We start from the raw sequence: 20,647 nt of genomic DNA on the forward strand, positions 1-20,647 counted from the left end.
GTTTTTGACGATTTCACGGCTATTAAGCGCGTTTTCCGAAGTTTACTCGTGATATAAGGATTTCTAGGAGCTGGGACTCCCGCTAACCTTTTCCGTTTGAGCTGGAGAACGACGGCTGAGCAGGATAAAGCAGAGCAGAGCAGAGCGGGGCGGCGTCGAGCAGAGCTGAGCAGAGCAGAGCAGGGCAGAGCAGAGCAGGACAGCGTAGAGCAGCGTCGAGCAGAGCAGAGCAGGGCAGAGCAGGTCGGAGCAGAGCAGATCGGAGCAGAGCAGAGCAGAGCAGGGCAGAGCAGATCGGAGCAGAGCAGAGCAGAGCAGGACAGAGCAGCGTCGAGCAGCGTAAAGCCGAGATGAGCAGAGCAGGTCGAAGCAGAGCAGAGCAGAGCAGCTTCCACAGTTATTCACTACGTCTTTTCCGGAATACGAGTTGCCGAAAATCACGTCCGATCTTCTTCAGGACTAAATAACGAGTCGCCGAAAATACGTCTGATCCTTTTCAGAACTAAGATACGAGTGCCGCAAAAATCGGGAGACACCAGCAACGAGCTGTTGGTCCCTTATCCCCAACTTTTCGTAACGCTAAATCTAATTGGCGGAGCCGATTAAGCTATTGGTACCACCAATCAGATCCAAGGTCCTACTTCTTCCGAAAATTCAACTTGAATATTCGGGAGCCGCGGAAGGCCGTAGTTCGTTAGACCCATTTAACATACGACTTATGGGCCACGATCGTTACTCTACTTTATGACCTATCAATCATCGAACTTTATACTATATTTCGGATGATAGGTAGGCCAAGCGTACATGATATTATGGCCTTGATAATATGACCATAATATGTCTCAATGTTCCATAGATAGATATATATATATATCTTTTTAGTGAACATGTACTATCTTAAAATAGTACATGGTCACAACTCTATCCTCCCACGAAAAAGAGACCGAATCGAGGTCGAACACCCCTCACCTCACTAAACGACGATACGCGAGGACGTAACTGGATTCGACGTAAACGTCATACGGAATCGGTAGCTCCTCGTCCCAAGTGCTACGTGAATCTGTAGTAGTCGTAAGTCGGCATTTTCAAAAACGAAAAGAAACGCTATATTCGAGATGGGCTATTTACACGATAATATAATGGTAGCTTAATACTAAACGGTATACACGGTACTGCAAAATATCTGTACAAAATAAGTGTGATACGCACTGTAAGGTTCTATACTAAACGAAATTATCTACACGGTACTGTACGGAATCGAAAAGGTATACACGATAAAGAATATACTTCATACAAAACGTAATCTTAATCTATACTAACTGTAGCGATATACACGATACGAATCGAAATCTGTACAAAAGCAAACTAAAGTAATACGATACGGAGTTCACCGAAACTCAGAATCGTAAGAAAACGTAACCTAAAGAAGAGAAAGTATATACAAAGAACTATACGAGAATCCACACGTAACCAACATAATATACTGGTCGCAAATACTATTTCACGCAATTACGCTATCGAATCTCGAATACTCGCGAAAAAGGAAAGGAGGAAGCTCCAAAAGAAGAATTAATGTCTCGAAATCACCGTATTCCCAAGTTAGGATTCCCGTGACCCTGGTAAACCTGTAAACGGTAGCTACGGTAGGGAAGAAAATGATATTAGTTCCCGATGCATGAGTCCGAGGTTGGTGATGTTCCGAGAGGTCGGTGTGTCTATCAGCGTCAAAAATAAAATGGAATGCCAAAGATATATAAAACACAGATATATTTATCGAAGGCCCTCATGGGCATAATATATATATATACAAGGGGGGGTCCGAGACATGGAAGGCCTTATCGGCGCTGGAACGGGCCTGGCTCGCCTGATAGGTCAATGTCCAACGGGGCTGGGCGCTGGTACTGCGGACTACATCGCGGGCAGGTCCGCGTTGAATATCCCCGCCGTCCACAACGAAAGCAGAAGGCCCCTGTCCTGGGCCGAGGGCAGCGGGAATAATTGTGGCGGGAAGAGCCACAATTAAAGCATCCCCGTTGCACGGGGGGCGGGGGGTCACGATAAATGAAGAAAAGGACCTCCGCCTCCAGTTCCGGCCAGACGTCCAACATCTCCTTAATATAGGAGAGAGCTTCTCCTTTGGCTTCGGCCACCACGTCGCGGTGGGGGAGCCGAAAGTCGGGACGAGACATCCTACAGTGGCTAAAAAAAAAATAATAGCGGTGAGTCCCGATCTACAGAGGATGGGAAGAGACGAGCACAACGGGAACTGCGGACGACATTACTGGACGTATAATTTTACATCGTTGACGTGCGTTTTGATACGCGTTTTAGCTTCTACATGTTCGATTTCGATAACTGTAGGAGAACGGAAGTGAATTACGCGATACGGTCCTTGATAACGGTGACCGAGTTTGGCTGAGAAGAAATTAGCGGAGGACGAAAGAGGTCGGTGCCGAAAGAGGACTAAGTCGTTAATTTTCAGAGGCCGTTCTCGTCGTCGTAAATTGTATTTTTCGGCCTGTTGTTGATATGCGGACTCTAATTTGGAAGTGACCCATTCGTGAAGATCTCTCATCCGTTTCATTCGTTCTCTCCACGGATTGACAGTAGAGAAGTCAGCGGCGAGAGGCGTATCGTTGACCCTCTCGAGTTCTCGAGGAAGAGGCTTGAGATCCCGACCGAAATTTAGAAAAGCCGGACTACACTCGATAACGGAGTGGTGGGCGGTATTGTAGGCGAAGTTGAACTCTGATAAGTGTGCGTCCCATTCACGTTGGTTTTTACCGACGAACGCTGTGATCATGGTTTTGACGACCCGGTTAATACGTTCGACAGGGTTGGCCTGGGGATGATACACGGGAGTGGTCGAATGGTGAATTTTATATTCCCGACAAGCTTGCTCGAGTAGTTTGTTTACGAATTCTGTTCCATTGTCTGAAATGAGCATTCGAGGGGTTCCCCAACGGGTGACCACCAGATCAAGAAGGAGTTCTTTAATTTTCGCACCATTTACTGTACGTACGGCCCGACATTCAATCCATTTCGTAAAAAGGTCTTGGAAAGCAACGATATAGGCGTTTTGGTGTAAGCTTTTCGGTAGAGGGCCCATTACATCGACCGCGACTATTTCCCAAGGCTGCTCCACGAATCTACGACCCATTAATCCCACTGGTGGTTGTTGGGACACTTTGGTACGCTGGCAGATATCGCATTTACGGACGAAATCCAGGACGGTTCGATACATCCCAACCCAATAAAAACATCGACTAATTCGGTGGTAGGTTTTATCGACACCTAGATGACCTGACATGGGGGTGTCATGAAATTCATGCAAAAGATCTTCGCGAAACTCACTCGGTACGACTAGCTTCCACGGTTCGAGGTCTTCCAGTTCCTCATGGTATCGACTGGAACTACGTCGATAATATAAGAGAACCTTCTCAATCTTCCAGTCCGGGAATTTGAAAGGTGTGGCTTTAAGAGTGTCCCGACGAGTTGTATACCACGAGTCGGTGGTATCGGCCCATCCCGTTGTGGGGTAGTTCATAGAAACTGCGAGAGAACAGAGTTCGAGCTCACCGGAGCTGGGTATGCGTGAAAGTGCATCCGGTACGAAATTTTGGGAACCTTTCCGATATACGATCTCGAAGTCGTATTGCATTAGTTCTAAAGCCCACCTACCTAAACGACCGGAGGGATCTTTTAAGTTGTTAAGCCATCGTAGGCTATTGTGATCCGTCATCACCGTAAACTTATACCCCTCTAGGTAGCCACGAAACTTTTTAATCGACCATAGAACAGCAAGGCACTCTAATTCGGTAGTGGTATACTTCATTTCGGCTGGGGTGAGTGTACGACTTGCGTACGCGATAACGCATTCTCCTTGCTCATGAGTTTGCGTGAGCACGGCTCCGAGTCCGACGTTACTCGCGTCAGTTTGAAGACAGAAGGTTCGATTGAAGTCCGGACACGCTAACGTGGGTGTCGAAGTTAATTTGCGCTTTAAGGTATCGAACGCGTTGGACTGTGGCGTAGCCCAAACCCAAGCCTGATTTTTCTTGAGCAATTGATTTAACGGGGCGACAATGGTTGCGAAATCGGGAACGAAACGGCGATACCACGAAGCCATACCGATAAAACGACGAAGTTCTTTGATATTCCGAGGTGCGGGATAGTCGATAATGGGTCTAATTTTCTCTGGATCCGTACTTAGGCCACGATGGTCAACGATGAAACCGAGATATGTAACGCTAGTTTTACAGAATTCACTCTTATCCGGGTTAATTAAAAGTCCAGCAGCAATAATTCGTTTAAAGATTTTATCCAGCCACTCGAGATGTTCGGAGAAGGTTTGCGTAACGATTATAATATCATCTAGATACGCGAACGCATGGGGTTCCATATCCGGCGTAATAATTTTATCTAATAGCCGTTGGAAAGTCGCTGGAGCACCTGTAAGTCCGAATGGCATTCGTTTGAATTGGAAGAGTCCACGTCCTGGCACAGTAAACGCAGTGACGGATTTACTAGATTCTTCCATCGGGACTTGAAAATAGGCCTCACTTAGATCAAGAGCGGAAATATAGTTAGCTGAACGTAATTTATCCAGAATCGAATTCATGAAAGGTAAAGGGTAGGCGTCTTTACGTGAGACTTCGTTGACTTTGCGAAAATCTAAACAAAATCGGTAGGAACCGTTAGATTTGCGCACCATGACAATAGGAGATGACCAATCACTGTCAGAAGGCTCGATAATACCTTCGTGTAACAACCGATCTACTTCTCGATTAATCGCTTGTTGTATCACCGGTGACACAGGGTAGTATCGCTGTTTGATGGCTGTCGGGGTCTCCACTATAATGCGATGTTCCGTTAAATTGGTTAATCCCGGAGCCCGTTTCAAAATCGGAATTCGTTCGTCTAGGAAGGCCCTTAACTGCTCGGACTCAGTATCGGTGAGAACACGGAGAGCATTGCAGCTATAAAAATTATCCTGAGCATCCACGAAGCGGTAGTAGTGACTAGGATCGTCTCGGTAACTCCACGTTCGATCCTGATAATTAATAACAATCCCGAATTGTTGTAAAGCATCAATACCAAAAATAAGGGGTACGGCCAGAGACGGAAAGAAAAGCGTAGGAACGACTTGGCTACGACCTTCTATTTGATACTGTAGTGGGTAACATTGCGATAGATTTTCGCGATGTCCATTGGCAGTCACTATCGTAACCGGAGGAACCGTAGAAGCATTAACATCGGCCGACGAAATTTTTAAAAGACCGGATTTACCAATAAAAGTGCGCGATGCGCCGCTATCAACTAAAGCTAAGAAAGAGTGGCCCTGAACTCTAATCTGTATATACAAAAGGGCGGTAGTTAGCGAGTATATTTTCTCGATACCGGACGAGAAATCTCGCGAAAGGCGGCAAGAGTTTAAGTTGACCGCAGGAAATTGTGTATGCGATAATCTAGTGGTTGGACACGAGCCGGTATTTATCGTGTCCCGGGTACGTTTCCCGTACACTTAGGACAATTGCGCACCGTAACTCCCTCAAGACCGCATCGGTGGCAAAAGAATCGCGAACGAGGTTTTGGACACTCCGAATATCGATGTCCACGTTCTTTATAATTCCAACACGCGGAGTCGATAGCGAAGGACGACTGTGGTTCGATAGGTTCTGACACGAACGGATTAGTAATCGTTCCCGAACTCGACGATATGGAAGGTGCAGGTGACGGTATATCCTTCACGGCTTTTAATTTCTTAGGTTTCTCCTGTGCTATCAGTACAGGTTGCTCCTCAGCAGCCATGGCGGTACGCGTACGTCGAGCGGGTCGTCCGAAAGCTAAATCGGGAAAAAGAGAATGTTCCGGTAAGGGTGGTGCTCGATACCGGCTTTGACGAGCTAAACTACTCTCGATCTGGATAGCGCGGGATTCTAATGCATCGAAAGAGATGATATTATTGATATCTATAAGCGCTTGGATGCGTGGGAGCATGTTCGTATGCGCCCAAATGATCCACTCTTCTTCCGACATGGGAGGTGAAACTCGTTCTAATAATACCCGAATACACGTGAGGTAATGGTCTACGGGTTCATCTTCCGCTTGTGTACGTTGGGCTATTTCCACCCGCAAAGATACCTGAAGCGAACGAGCCCCGAAACGCGAACGAAAGGCGCGTTCAAAATGTGCCCAATTCTCCCAATCTCGTTGGTGACTCCGAAACCAGTGGAGAGCCATATCCGACAAAAGCAAAGGAAGGTACTTCAATAATTCCGCATCCGGAAGGTCGAAAATAATGCGAGTTTCCGCAATACGCGCTAAGAAAGCCTCTACATCTTCACCGGACTTGCCGCTAAACGAAACGTTCATTCTTTTCAATGTAGAATGTAATTGGTTGAATTGCGCGGCATAGTCCCTATTCGCGAGAGGTCGAGGAAAACGCGGTGTCTGAAAGTGACCTCTATTAGGGCGGCGATATATTTCCCTCGGCTCTTCCTCTTCGGGGAAGTATTCTTCCCTTGGAGCAGGAGCAGTCGGGACTGCGGATGTAGTACGCATCTGCAAAACCACATCTCGCAGCTGACCGATCATGTCGTGCACGTCCCGTTTAAACTCGTCGAAATCTGCACGAGTGGGAGTGGACGAACCTCGTGGGGGTGAGAGCGACCGATCTCGGACATCCCTAGACTCGATAGGTGCCTGATATTCTTTCCTACGTGTCCCGGCACGAATGGAGGTATAAACTTCCTGCGAAATTGGCGTAGGAGTGTCTGGTCGCGTAACCCGAACTGGATTCGGGATATCTTCAACTAATTCTAAAGGTTGTACGGTAATAGCAGCTTTCTCCAAAAGCTGGGAAATATCCATAGCTGCACGCGTAGTTTGTTGAGACTGGGTACCCGGAGGAGTACGCGGTAATGCCGAACTCTTTTCCCGCGAAAAATGTTTCCGAAGCCTTTGACGAAGGGTGGGTAATATGCCCTTATCGTCCAAGCGATATTGATTGAGGATCTTTCGAGCCTCATCCTCGGTCAATCCCTCGATCCAATCTAAATTACCGTAAGTCGCGGTAGCCATCACTAAAATGAGCGCGAAAACCGAAAAAGAATTAATAGAAAATGTCTATTTCCCGAATAAAACCGAAGGAAAAGCAACAAAAGGATACCCGATTACGCGTTACTGAAAAGGAATATACATATAAATGGGAAAACACAGTTTAAACCATTAGTAATTCCTGAAAAGAAAAGGCAAGGTATACAAAAAATAAAGAAAATCCTAATTGGGAATCGAAACGATAATGTTCTCGATTTTATTTATATTCGGAGGATTACGGAAATGCAGCTCTGACTAATGTACGGAAGTCAAACCTTCCCAAAACAAAACAAAATAAAGTTAAATATGGAATTACTAAGTGTAATTCGCGACTAAATAATTTAGTAATCAATAATTAATAATTAATAATTAATTTATTAATTAGCAGGCGCAATATTCCGTAAGTGTCCGTTATCCAAGCTCCCCTGAAAGTCGCGAAAAACACAGGGAAAAATGCTAAAGTAATTTCGTAAAGATATCGAAATAAAATTAAATTCGCTTGGCGAATATATATATATACATATAATAGTCGAATATTGTAAGTCCTATGTCGAGACAATGGGAAGTCAGTGAAGCGTGAGCTAATCGGCTTAGTTCCGCGCGACTGGGCACTCGCGGTGTCCCCCTAGTTTCCCCCTCAATAGTTTTTCTACACGTAGATTTCCTATGTCGAAATCTTCCGTATTAGAAATTAAAGATGATTATTTCGGCTCGAAATAAGACCGGAATATTCGACTAGAATTATCCGTATCTTATAACAGATACGGAAAGGCTATAGACACATGAAATAATATGAGCATAAATCATTAATGCTCGTTACGATAATCCTATATGAGAAGACGTTAATTTCGATTAACTTCGATTATTTGAATATTAATCGTGAGATTCGAAAGCCTAACTACTGTATAACTCCGAATTGCCAAACAAAGGATTTGGATTGGAGGCAATAGGAGTTCGAAAGGAAACGGATATGAAAAATAATATGACTTGAATTAAAATAATTTTAAGCCGAATTTGCGAAAGGCTATTTCACCAAATTCTAGCTTATATTTGCCCTATTCGGGTGCTATTATTCGCGGCAAATAAGACTTTACTCCCGATAATTCGAAGTGGAATTTGTGAAAGGTTATTTCAACAAATTCTGCTTCTGTGGGCCCCACGTTGGGCGCCAAAATTTGCTACGCTACAAAAATTTTGGCATACCCTAAGATATTCGTAAGCTGTAACTAAATCCAAATCTGTAACGTAAGTTGGGCGCCAGGTTCCCGAAAGAACCACTGTACTGTAGTGACTGCAAAATACTGTATTCGTCAAACTAAAATGCCAACTAGCTCAGTGAATATAAGAGTAGGATTGCGGAAGCGGAGAGTGGGTGAGTTCCTGAAACGTAAAATGCAAAAGGATTTGGCAGTTCGGGTCAAATCACTACATACTATATTCGATAATAAAGTGTCTATATTTCCAAAAAGACATTGCTGTATTTGTCAGACTTCATAGCGCATAGATCGTTATTCGTATTCTACAAAACTGTAACTCGAAATGGCGTAGAAAACGGTTTTCCGAAGTGCTCGGGATCAATCCAACGAATTTCTTCACTAAACAACTAACTAATCAAATAAAGGCCTACCCAAGGCAGGTGTTTCTCCTGCGACCTTTTAACTAAACGAAACTATACTCTAGTAGATAGGCTAGGATGGTTCTATGACCGCGTGGCGAGGGGGTCGGGGTCCCGCGGGGACAAGGGAAGTAGGGGAATTGCCCCCTCTCCTCGTGTGGTTGTGCGCATGCGGTTGTGCGCATTATCGCGTTCCCCCGACGTTAAACTCGTAGGGTACACAAGTGGCCTCCCCCCTCTTACGGTAAGCAGTGAACGCCTTAGAGAGAGAGAAGGAGAGAAACCGCCATGTGCGAGCCAAGAGAAGCAGTTGGTTACTTTAAACGATAAGACGCGTTACTTAATACATTATCGCGCTCTGCAACAATGTATGCGAAATGGACTCGTACTGGAAAGAGAAAGAGAGAAAGAACATTCGTAGAGAGCGATGCAGTGATCGCTCCCCCTTATTTATGTTACAGTATCTTTGACGATCGTCATATTCATTTGTATATCTATCGTCGCAGATACTTACCATCCGCTCTGTAATAAGAGCGGAGCCTACGTGACCTTAACTTCAGAAAAGTGGTTGGGACGTATGTGAAAAACACGACAACATTCAGAACAGTTTTCAAGCTGTAGATCCCCCTGGAATATTTCAGTCGAAGCATCGTCCGATGTCGGTTGAATGGAAATCTTCAAGGGTTTTATGTTATGATTTACATTTTTTTTTTCTTTTTTATTTGCAATACTTATATATTACAGGGTACAGTGGATTGGTGGAGAGGTAATTGAAGAAACACCAATGTAAGGGAAAAAGCCTTTCGGCATAAAAAACCCTCTTTATTGAAATACAAATTTACTTATAAAAATATATAAATAAACCAGGAATTGTACGTCCTGTAGAATTCCAATAAAAACAGCAACAGCAACAGCAACAGCATCTATAATTAAAAAAAATTATTTAAGTAGCTTCTATACTACATTAAAAGCACTCTTTGTCGAACAAAAGTAGTACTACGATTTAATAAATCGCTGCGAGAGAAAAAGTGAATGCGAGATTCCTTCGCTATTAAGCCATTTTTTTTTTTTTTTTTTTTTTATATTTTATTAGTCTTTGACTTTTATTAACTCTTACCGATTTGGTGGTGGTGACTGTCTGTCATACAACCCACAAGCTCACATAGGCTGCATATTACGTAACCGTAATAACAATTGCCTCCTACGCGAGACTGCAGGTTGCTCCCCTGCAGGTTGCTCCGCTGCAGGTTGCACCGCTGCGGGCGGCATCTGCAGGGCTACGGGCAGCGAATGTGGTCGCCGCAGTGGCTGCTGGTGCTGCTGCTGTTCAAGTATCAAGCGATACCCTCTTAGAACTGATTGCTGCTGCTGCTGCTGCTGCGGCTGCTGCTGCTGTTCTTCATTATGCCGAAATGGCCTTACTATTGCAACTGGTTTGCAATATTTTTTTTCTAAATCCTTTAATGTTAGTTTCTTGTCAGGTAAGCTTATTGGTCGTGTGGAACTCATGATGTCTCACTGAAGACTGAAGTGAAGAGTGCTCTCCTCTACGTATTCCAGATGAAGTTTACATATCTTTATCAATACATATTAGCTTTCTCTCTCCACTTCGGATGAAGTTTACATCTCATTATCAATGCGGAGAGAAGTTTATATCCATTTCTCAATACGTATTAGGTTTCTTTCCGTTAACTCCAGATGAATTAGTAAAAGGTATATTTACAATAATATTTTTCAATTTATTTGATAAAAGAAATAGTAGAGGTTAATTTACAATGATATTTTTTCAATTTGTTAGATAAAATAATTTAATAGTAAAAGAAAAAGAAATGTGGTGGTTCCTCTTCTTCTTCTCTCTTAGTCTGCTTTGAAGCAATATCTTTTTCCTCCTCCTCCTTCTCCACTACTTTTTTCTCCTCTTCCTTCTTCGTTTGCTTTGACTCAATATCTTTCTCCTCCTCCTCCTCCATTTTTTTCTCCTCTTCTTCTTCCTTCTTCATATCCTTTGACTCAATATCTTCCCTAGTCTCTTTCTCTTCGTCTTTCTTCACTTTATTTTAAAAATACAAACAGGTAATAATAATAATAATAATTATGAAAAGGTAAAAAAAAAGATAAAATAAATACTTACATTCTTCCTCCTCTACTTTTTTCTCCTCTTCCTTCTTCGTCTGCTTTGACTCAATATCTTTTTCCTCCTCCTCTTCCTTCTTCGTCTCCTTTAACTCAATATCTTTTTCCTCAGCCTGTTTTTCTTCGTCTTTCTTCACTTTATTTAAAAAAAAAACAAAGAAACAAACAATAATTATGAAAAAAATGTAAAAATAAATACTTACAGTTTTTATGCAAATAAAGATGCAGTTTCCGTTCATACTCTTCGAAGTAACGATTGAAAAAATCGTTAATTCGATTGACGTATTCCTCTGTCAATTCTCTGGGAAGAGTGGGTGAAAGAGGAACAATATCCTCTTGAATCATGATTAATTTACTCTTTTCGCAGCTCATTTTTTTTTCCTGTGTGCAGCACCGACAACGGTATAAGATTGAATGAAGAATTGAGGACTTGTGTTCTCCTCTTTATTTCTCTAAATAGTTTTTAAAGAATCACATATTTGCTTTTATCCACTTGGCAAAAACTGACACCTCCTCGTAAGGACAGTGGATACGTTCATTGTCCAAGTTCTTCTCTCGAACGTGTAAATTGCACGGAGTTTTTTCAAAATCATATAATTTAATTAAATCCTTAAACTTAGGACAACCATACACTTCTAAATTAATATTATCCACATTCATCCTATTCAATAGATTTTTTTCAATGTTCCCTCCCTTGTAGGCTACTACGGGATTCTCGCACGTTAGGCAACCTCTAATAAAATCTTCCACATCCTCCTGCTCGTATTTCTCGAATCCCGTATCACTATATTTTATACCATGAACCATATTGAGCAAATACCACACAGTTTTTTTGTCTTTCTCACTAAGATTTTTCATACTGTCACGCAAACGAAACGATGCGTAAGAAATTTGGTTACTTTTTAAATCAATTATAGCTATATCTTTATATTTAAGTTCTTTTTTATAAACTAAGAAACCTTCTACATCCATTATGTGAGTTATTCTATACATTGTTGCGCTCGTGCTATTCTCGATGAAGAAAAAAACTGAAATGAAACATTCGAAGAAATATCTCCGTAGAGAGAAAGATTTTATCGTTTCTTTAAAATATAAAGTTACATTTGATAAGAAGTCCTTTCTTTCTTAATCTCTAGAAGATATTTTTTTTCCTATTGTATTATACTGTGAAGAAACTATAGGTAACAATGGGGAAAAAATTTTCTTAGAAATTATCCCCTCCTTTTAAAAACATTAAATTTTAATACGTTATTTGTTCCCCTGTTGGAGGGGGAAAAAAATTTTCTTAAATGCGACAAAAAAAAGATCGTTCATTCTTGCATCGAGCGATTGACGACGACGACGACGACGATAATGACACCGACATTCGTTGATTTTCAAGGTTTTGTATTGACCGACAAGAGTTTTATAGTTAAAGAATTTGCGGTGTTGCGTGATAATGAAGTGTATCACAATGTATTTTCACCACCATTTCAAGAAGCTTGGTTGAGCGATCTCGAGAGAGAACAGAACGAGTAAGTATTTTTTTTTTAAAAATGTAATGTTTTGTATATAATTTTTTCTTTTTTAAAGTTGGCTTTATTTTAATCGACATGGATTCAATTGGACCGACGGTCATTCACCTTATTACAAGCATAAAGATGTAATAAGAAAGTATGTAACGTCGTACGAGGGAGAGGATTGGATTTTCGTGAAAGGACGGGAGAAATATGATTGGTTGAGAAAAATTTGCAACTTAGAAAATATATACAATGCGAAGGAGTGTGAGTGGGGTAAATTTAGTCTTGGATGGAGTAAAAATTTCGAACCACCGTTACCCAAGTGTATGAATCATTATGGTATATGTTCACTGCAAAATGTTTACTTTATGAAATCTGTATATGATCAATATATAAAGGAATAAAAGACTTCTGAAAAAAAAAAAAAAAAAAAAACAATGTATATCAATGTCAGTATGCATCTCGGACGAAACAATGGGATGTGTAGATACCCCTACTTCCATTCTCTATTCGATATATATAAGCGTTACTCTTCGCGAGAGACGCATTCGCAATTATTAATTTATTGTTGTTGTTGTTCACCGTATGACATAGTCATTTCTTTAAGAAACACACAAAATGTCGACGGAATTGCGAAGAAAATTTTTTACAATTAATAGTGCGAATGAGTACGACGCGTGGGTACTGGAATGTCGCGAGCATATTCGACGATTGAGCAGCGCGGATCAAGCTTTACCCGTTGGAACGCGTCAGAAGAATTTCGCCGAAATCGCGTGTATAAAGTGTCTGTTGCTACGAGCGCAGAGAGAATTGAATTATATTAAATCAGGGGCTGGTTGTAGCAATGACGTACAAGGACTTACCTGGGAGGAGCTTGATTCAGCGTTTCGAAGTCGAATATGCAGCGGCATGGTAGTTAATAGTAATTATATAGAGCCTAAGGATTTTTTAGTAGACGCGGAAGTATTAGTGCGTACGCGTATAGATAAGGTATTTGTTAGTGCAAATAGTGTTAAGGTTAATTGTGTATTTAACGGACAATTCATCTCTAAGGACCAGAGTGATGATAAAAACATTAGTACGACTAATGCTACATTGTATAAGACTGATAATTTTAGTGATTGGTATAGGAAAAACATTTTAGACGTTATTATACAAAAATTAAGTGAATTTCAAGAGCGTGATAGTGGATGGACTTTGCACAAAATTCATTATTTACTAGTTAACATTAATCGTTTTAACCCGTTCCACGCGGGTTGTAAAATTAATCTACCATCCGCTATCACGAGTAGGAAAGCTCTGATAAATTTAGAAACCAGTGATAATGCATGTTTCGCGTGGTCCGTGACGGCGGCACTCTATCCGGCAAAACCTACGGCTAATCCAAAGCGCACGTCCTCTTATCCACATTTTCGGACGGTTTTAGACGTCGGTAGCCTAACCTTTCCGACTACGCTAAAACAGATTCCGAAATTCGAGGTGGATAACGACGTGTCGGTGAACATCTTCACCTTGGAGAATGAAGAGCAAAATAGCGACGCAAAAAGCAGAATTGTGCCTCTTCAGGTGACGAAGAAGAAGAGATCGAGGCATGCTAATCTTCTTCTCGTCAACGATGAACAGGGAGCTGCACATTTTATGTGCATAAGGAATCTCTCGAGACTGGTGCGAAGCCAATTCACCAAGAGAGAAAATGCTCATTATGTATGCGATCGGTATGTATTAATAATAATAATAATAATACTGAAAAAATACAAATATAACTGCATATGTTTTATATTAAATTTTTTAGATGTCTCCACTACTTCCGCACAGTGGAGAGGCTCGAGTCGCACGAGCAGGATTGCGCGCAGCTCAACGATAATCTCCGCTTGATGTTGCCGAGCAAAGCCGAGGATCGCTGGGTTTCCTTCAAGAACATCAAAAATGGGGAACGAGCGCCATTCGTCGTATACGCGGATCTCGAGTGCATATTATTGAAAGTTGAACAATCGAACAGTAGTAGTAGTAGTAGTGATATTTATCAGAGACATGAACCTATTAGTGTAGGCTATTATTTAAAAAGTGCTCGCGATGCGTCACTCTCGAGGTACGACGCTCGTCGGGGTGCCGACTGCATCGAATGGTTCGTACGCGAGCTCGAGAACATTGCGCGCATCGCGAGCGAGACGCTAAGTACTATCGTGCCCATGCATAATCTTAGTCTTAGCGAACAATTGCGTCACTATAATGACCCCAATTGTCATATATGCAAAAAGCCGTTTCTTCCGAATCAACTACGAATTCGCGATCACGATCATCTGACCGGCAGATACAGAGGACCGGCTCACAATAATTGTAATTTAAATTTCAAAGATTCGCATGTCATTCCAGTAATTTTTCACAATTTATCCGGCTATGATTCGCATTTTATCTTCGAGACGATCGCTAATTTGTACGAGGGATCGGTATATCTGCTGCCTGTACATAAGGAAAAATACATTTCATTTACCAAATATTTGCGAAAATATAATATACAGTTGAGATTTATCGATTCGTTCAAATTTATGGCCTCCAGTTTGAACAAATTGAGCTCGTACTTGGCGGAATCTCAGCTGACAAATTTGAGGTCACAATTTTCGGAATTGAGCGTCGAGCAGTTCGACTTGCTTACGAGGAAAGGTATTTTTCCTTACGACTATGTAGATAGTGCGGCTAGATTGGAAGAGACGGCTTTACCACCGCGCCAGTCGTTTCACAACAGACTGACCGACAGCGATATCAGCGAGGAAGCATACAATCATGCCGTAGAGGTATGGACCAAATTCCACATGCGCACACTTGGGGAGTACAGTGACCTGTACTTGAAGACCGATGTCCTATTGTTGGCCGATGTTTTCGAAAGTTTTCGCGATAGTTGCATGCTAAATTATGAGTTGGATCCAGCCCATTATTATACGCTACCGGGCTTCACCTGGGACGCGATGTTGAAGCATACGGGAATCAGGCTGGAGCTTTTCACGGACGTGGATATGTTGCTGTTCGTAGAGCGCGGTATACGCGGTGGTTTGAGTCAGTGCTCCCATCGTTACGAGAGGGCCAACAATCGGTACATGCGGGACTACGATCCGGCGGAACCGTCGAAATATCTCATGTATTACGACGTAAACAATCTGTATGGGTGGGCAATGTGTCAGCCGCTGCCCACCCATGGATTCCTATGGATCGAGGACGCTGCCAATCTCGATGTCTCCGCTATACCCACGGATCATCCCGAGGGTTATATTTTGGAGGTCGATTTGGAGTATCCGCGCGAGCTTCACGACAAACACGCGGACCTACCGTTCTGCATGGTGCGCGAGAAACCGCCGGGCGCTAGCCAGGAGAAGCTGCTGGCCACTTTAAACGATAAGACCCGTTACGTAATACATTATCGCGCTCTGCAACAATGTATGCGTAATGGACTGGTACTGAAGCGTATACATCGTGGTTTAAAGTTTCAACAGTCCACCTGGCTACGCGATTACATCGAGCTGAACACGCGTTTGCGCACCGCGTCCACCAATGAATTTGAGAAGAATCTCTTCAAATTGATGAACAACGCGGTTTTCGGTAAAACAATGGAGAACGTGAGGAATAGAGTTGACGTGAGGCTCGCAACCAAGTGGGAGGGAAGATACGGGGCGGAAAGCCTGATTTCCAAACCGAATTTTCACAGTCTCGCGATTTTCAAGGAGAATTTGGTCGCGATTCAATTATCGAAATTGTCCGCGAAATTTGATAAACCCATTTACGTGGGAATGAGTATTTTAGATATTTCAAAAATTTGCTTGTATGAATTTCACTATGACTATATGCTTCCTACATTCGGCGGTAAATGTAGAGCGATGTATACCGACACGGACAGTCTGATATACAGTGTCGAGTGCGACGACGTTTACTCGGTCATGAAACGCGATCTCGCGCGATTCGACACCAGCGATTATCCTGACGATAATCGGTATGACTTGCCACGCGTCAACAAAAAGATACCCGGTCTGATGAAGGACGAGAACAATGGTCGTATCATGACCGAGTTCGTAGGACTGAGGGCAAAAATGTATACTTTCAAGGTGCAGGACTGTGCGAGAATTACCAAAAAAGCCAAAGGTGTCAAAGGTTACGTTATCGATAGAAATATAACATTTGACGACTACAAGGATTGTTTGAACAATTTCACCGTACAGTCTCGCAGTCAAAATTTAATAAGATCGAAGCTGCACCGAGTTTTCTCGATCAGTCAGCGGAAGGTCGCCCTCAGTCCGTACGACGACAAGCGTTTCGTTACACCCGACACCGCGGCGACTCTACCCTGGGGACATTATAGTCTAAAATTATAATTTATTTATTGTTTTTATTTATTCGCTTTATTTAGTTATTTATGTATTTATTCTATATTTTGATACATCTTAATAAAAGTTTTTATAAAACATTGCTCTTATTTATCCAGGAATTGTGCGTACTGTCGAATCCCAGCCACTTAACGAACACTTTTTCGCCCTTTCTGCGCAATACTCTCTCCACCAGATACACATCGGGATTGATGGTTTTCGAAAGCTCGTATTCGTAAAATCCACCCAACAGTTGCGTGCCCCTGGAATCCTTGAGGAGATACGTAGCGGGATTGGTACTCTGCACTTTCGCCACCTCGAATATTTCGGTCGTCCAATTTGGCGTGTAGCCTTTGGCGAACATCTGCTTGTATTTACTGATTCGTACGAAATCGCCGACTTTGAACTTGGCACGACCTGCGACCTTGATGTTACTGTATACTGTCTTGAGTAGCTTATCTGCATGCTCGGGTTTCACATCCACGGGACGCATTCCCGTGGTACGATGCTTTCGCGCATTGTACGCGTCCACCAACTCTTGCAGCATAGCGCGCCACTTGTAATTACCGTTCAACGTAAATCGTTTCCACATTTCCGTCTTCAACGTACGATTCCAGCGCTCGACTATCGACGCTTTCATCACGCTGTAGGTCGAGTAGTGATTTATCCCGCGTTTCCTCATCAACGCCCGAAAGTCACTGTTGTAAAACTCCTTGCCGTTGTCGGTCTGTAAATTTTTCGGACATCTGCCGTCCTTCAGTAGGATTCTCGTCATTGCCGTCGTCACTTCTCCGCCGCTCTTGGTCTTCAATGCCACCGCCCAAGCGTATTTTGAGAGGGTATCGATTACAGTGAGAATGTACTGGTGACCCGCATCGACGTAATTGCGCATATCAACAAGATCGGCCTGCCAGAGATCGTCGAAGCCGCGCACGATGACTCTTCTGCGTGGAAAATTTATCCTCGCCGGTGCGTGGAGCTCCTCCACCAACTGTATCTTTTCTTTGCTCATTTTTTTTTTTTTTTTTTTTTCGAAATTCCTAATGAAAAGTGTTGCTAAGTATTGCTCTTTCCAGATCTCTTTTACTCACTTTATCATCCAATTTTTCGCAAATTGTTTGAAAAATTTGGTCCATCTTTTTCTCAAATTGTTCATTATGTGTATTCAATGCCATTGTCAGATATTGCTTGAATTCAAGCAGTAAATGCTCTAAATTGGGTTCGTGTTTCCTACTCTCACCATCCAGTCCAATTCCAAATTTATTTATCGACATTTCAAATGCACTACTTTGTATTTCAAAAATCAGTCTCTTTTTCCTCGCTATTATTCCTCTTTTTGATGGCTCGTAATGTCGAGAGTAAACATTCTACGATGTATGTTAAACAAATGCAAATTTCACAACAGCAGGAATCAGACATTTAATTTTTTTTTTTTACCTCGTACTACCGAAAGACGTTGATATTACACTGAGGTAAGAGTGTAACGTGCAACTTTCTTTATACGATGAGATCCTCCTCGCGCAACTCCTCGATTATCGACTGTATCTCGTTGTGATGACTCGTATTACCGGCAGCCACCGACGCGATCAAAAGTCTCAAACGTTCGATCAATTCATTCGGATCGTTCCAATGTACGTAGTTGATTGGTCCCTCGGTGACACGCATTAGTCCTTTACCCCTTTTTTTCGATGCTGTTGATGCTGCGCCTGACGGTTTACTTGCGCCCGACGGTTTACTTGCGCTAGACGGTTTACTTGCGCCCGATGTTGACGCGTCAGAAGTTGACGATTTTCTTGCGCGTGATGTTGATGGTAACCGATAAGGTGGTAAAATAGGTTTTCCCAATAGCAATGGTTTCATAATTTCTGTATATTTTGCACCTCTATTACCTTTGATTTGTTTTAGACTATCGTTTAACAGTTTATGCGCTTTAGTTTGATTGAGAATACTCTTGTATCGTTCCAAATCGTCGGGTTCTATAATGGCTCGATTGGGTTCTCTCATGAAAATTATTTCATAAGTACCTCTTGTACCGGTGTATAACTTCTTATCGAGAATAATATCTCCCTCATGACTTATTTCAAATTTACATTTACCAAGCGTCAGTTGATCATCTTCATAACGAGGTCCAAAAGCATGATCAATCAAGTTCTCCCTATCAGTCAGAAGTAATTTAATATACTTGCCAGGGATCGGATGTAATTTAATATGTTGAAAGACATGTTGAAACAAGCCTGGTTCCTGTTTTTCATCAACATTTAATTTTTCTAGCAAACTTTTTTTTGAATCGGGCGACGGTTGATCGGTTATAGAAGACTCGTCGTCGTCGTCGTCGGTCATGAAATCCAATGGATTCGTAATAGTTTCACTAATATTACTACTACTAAGATTCTTTGCTCGTTTATGCGGTGTCGATGTGAAGTAGGCTCCCCTCTTCAATTTATCGTTGTATTTGACAAACGAACTATTATTATTATTATTATTTGTGTTATCCTCCGTTTGCGAAACGAGTTTCTTCAATGGTTCGACTATCGGCTTGAATGTCTCGTTCAAACTGCTCTCCATTATCGCCTTCTCCGATTTCAAGGCACGATGCTTGTCGCGAATGACCTCGCTCGTCTTGGCGATCCTCTTCAGAAGCGATTTTTCATCCATCGCGATGCTGTATAAAACAGCTTTCCCCCGAATTGAACGGTTTTTAACCGACCTGTTGCGATGCTGTATTCTCCCCGAACCGACACGGGTTTTAACCGACCTGACACGGTGATCCGAACAGCCTGCGCTCCAGTATCAAACTGACACTCAAGGCCGTGATCGTGAAACCTTACCGGCATGATTATCGACATTCACAAGGCCGAAACCTTACCGGCAAGGTCGAAACCTTACCGGCCTGACAAGACCGTTCACTCGATCGTGGCGTACTCGTTGAAACCTTTGCGATAACGACCGTTCCTCAGAGAGCTATCCTTGTCTATTACTAGGAAACCGTAATCGCGACTCCAACAGGTCGAACACAATGTGAGAAATTTCTCATACGACATATCACTGTTGACGTGATCGTTGAAAATATGCTTCAGATTAGTTCCATCCTGCTTAAATATTATTAGCAAGTTTGCGTTATCTCGTATCAGATGCTTCGGTATTTTCGCATAAGTCTGACAGAGGTAGAAACAATCGATGTTGGAATGTCTACCCATGCAAAAGTAGTCCCTTATATTGTCCTGCTTGTCGTTGGCCACATCGTCGAATATGAAAATGGAATTCGGCTTTGCATCCGCGACGTTCACAACCTCGCAATTGTTGGAAAATTGAAAGTAACCGATTTCCTCCGTTTCCTGCAGAAGCTGCTCCAGATATCGATACTTCGGTTGCTGCAGCGATTTCGAGTAGACGTACAGGTTCTCGAATCTCACACCGTGCGGACTCTCTATGAGGCTCAGCAGCACGTTTGTCTTACCGCAATTCGACGGACCGCAAACTATGCAGCGTATCGTAGATGGTAATAGCGATCCGTGACGTTTTTTTTTTATTTGCGCGGTAGCATTGTGAGCATCCAAATTTGTCACGCGAATAGTCGGCACGTGCTTCACGAAATGCATCCTCGCTATTGACCTTCGGCAACAGCCGTATCGTTCATTTATATTTCGCGATTCACGGAACTATTCGGTCAGTTGCCATTACGATGGCGTTCATGCTAGTCGTCGTCGATTCCCTGCATAACTTGACGAATCATCAGCTCGAACACATACCGAAGATCGTATTGCTCGAGTACTTTCCAGACAGTATCGCGAGTGTGTGGGAAAGATTACCTCGGCACATTCGCGCGGACTCGGATGTGCAGCAATATCAATATTGTTTGCAACACTACAATCTACCTGATACCACTCACCACGACGGACCACCGAGACGGATAAAAGACTGTTACGTTTGTCAGCAAGAGAAGCAGTTGCTCT

At 42.7% G+C, this 20,647-nt stretch overlaps 1 protein-coding gene across 1 annotated transcript; it reads right to left on the bottom strand.

Moving 5' to 3' along the window:
* Nucleotides 1-1,501: 1,501 nt before the first annotated feature.
* On the bottom strand, nt 1,502-7,083 carry LOC136781291 (uncharacterized). The gene is made up of 4 exons (XM_066740143.1): nt 5,586-7,083; nt 2,283-5,523; nt 1,809-2,231; nt 1,502-1,715 (listed from the first exon to the last, which is right to left on the bottom strand). The coding sequence occupies exons 1-4, from the start codon at nt 7,081-7,083 to the stop codon at nt 1,502-1,504; spliced, it is 5,376 nt and encodes a 1,791-aa protein (XP_066596240.1).
* Nucleotides 7,084-20,647: the final 13,564 nt, after the last annotated feature.

The sequence above is a fragment of the Prorops nasuta genome, unplaced genomic scaffold (assembly GCF_024137725.1).
Source record: "Prorops nasuta isolate Cenicafe-Biocafe unplaced genomic scaffold, Cenicafe_Pnas_1.2 PNAS00022, whole genome shotgun sequence".
Classification (NCBI taxonomy): domain Eukaryota; kingdom Metazoa; phylum Arthropoda; class Insecta; order Hymenoptera; family Bethylidae; genus Prorops; species Prorops nasuta.

What these genes read in the sequence shown, in the direction of transcription:
- LOC136781291 (XM_066740143.1), bottom strand. Translation starts at nt 7,083, where the DNA reads ATGGCTACCGCGACTTACGGTAATTTAGATTGGATCGAGGGATTGACC. An exon ending in TTCGGAGTGTCCAAAACCTC is followed by an intron (nt 5,524 to 5,585) that starts GTTCGCGATTCT and finishes AATTGTCCTAAG; the next exon opens with TGTACGGGAAACGTACCCGG. An exon ending in GATGTAAAATTATACGTCCA is followed by an intron (nt 2,232 to 2,282) that starts GTAATGTCGTCC and finishes CATCCTCTGTAG; the next exon opens with ATCGGGACTCACCGCTATTA.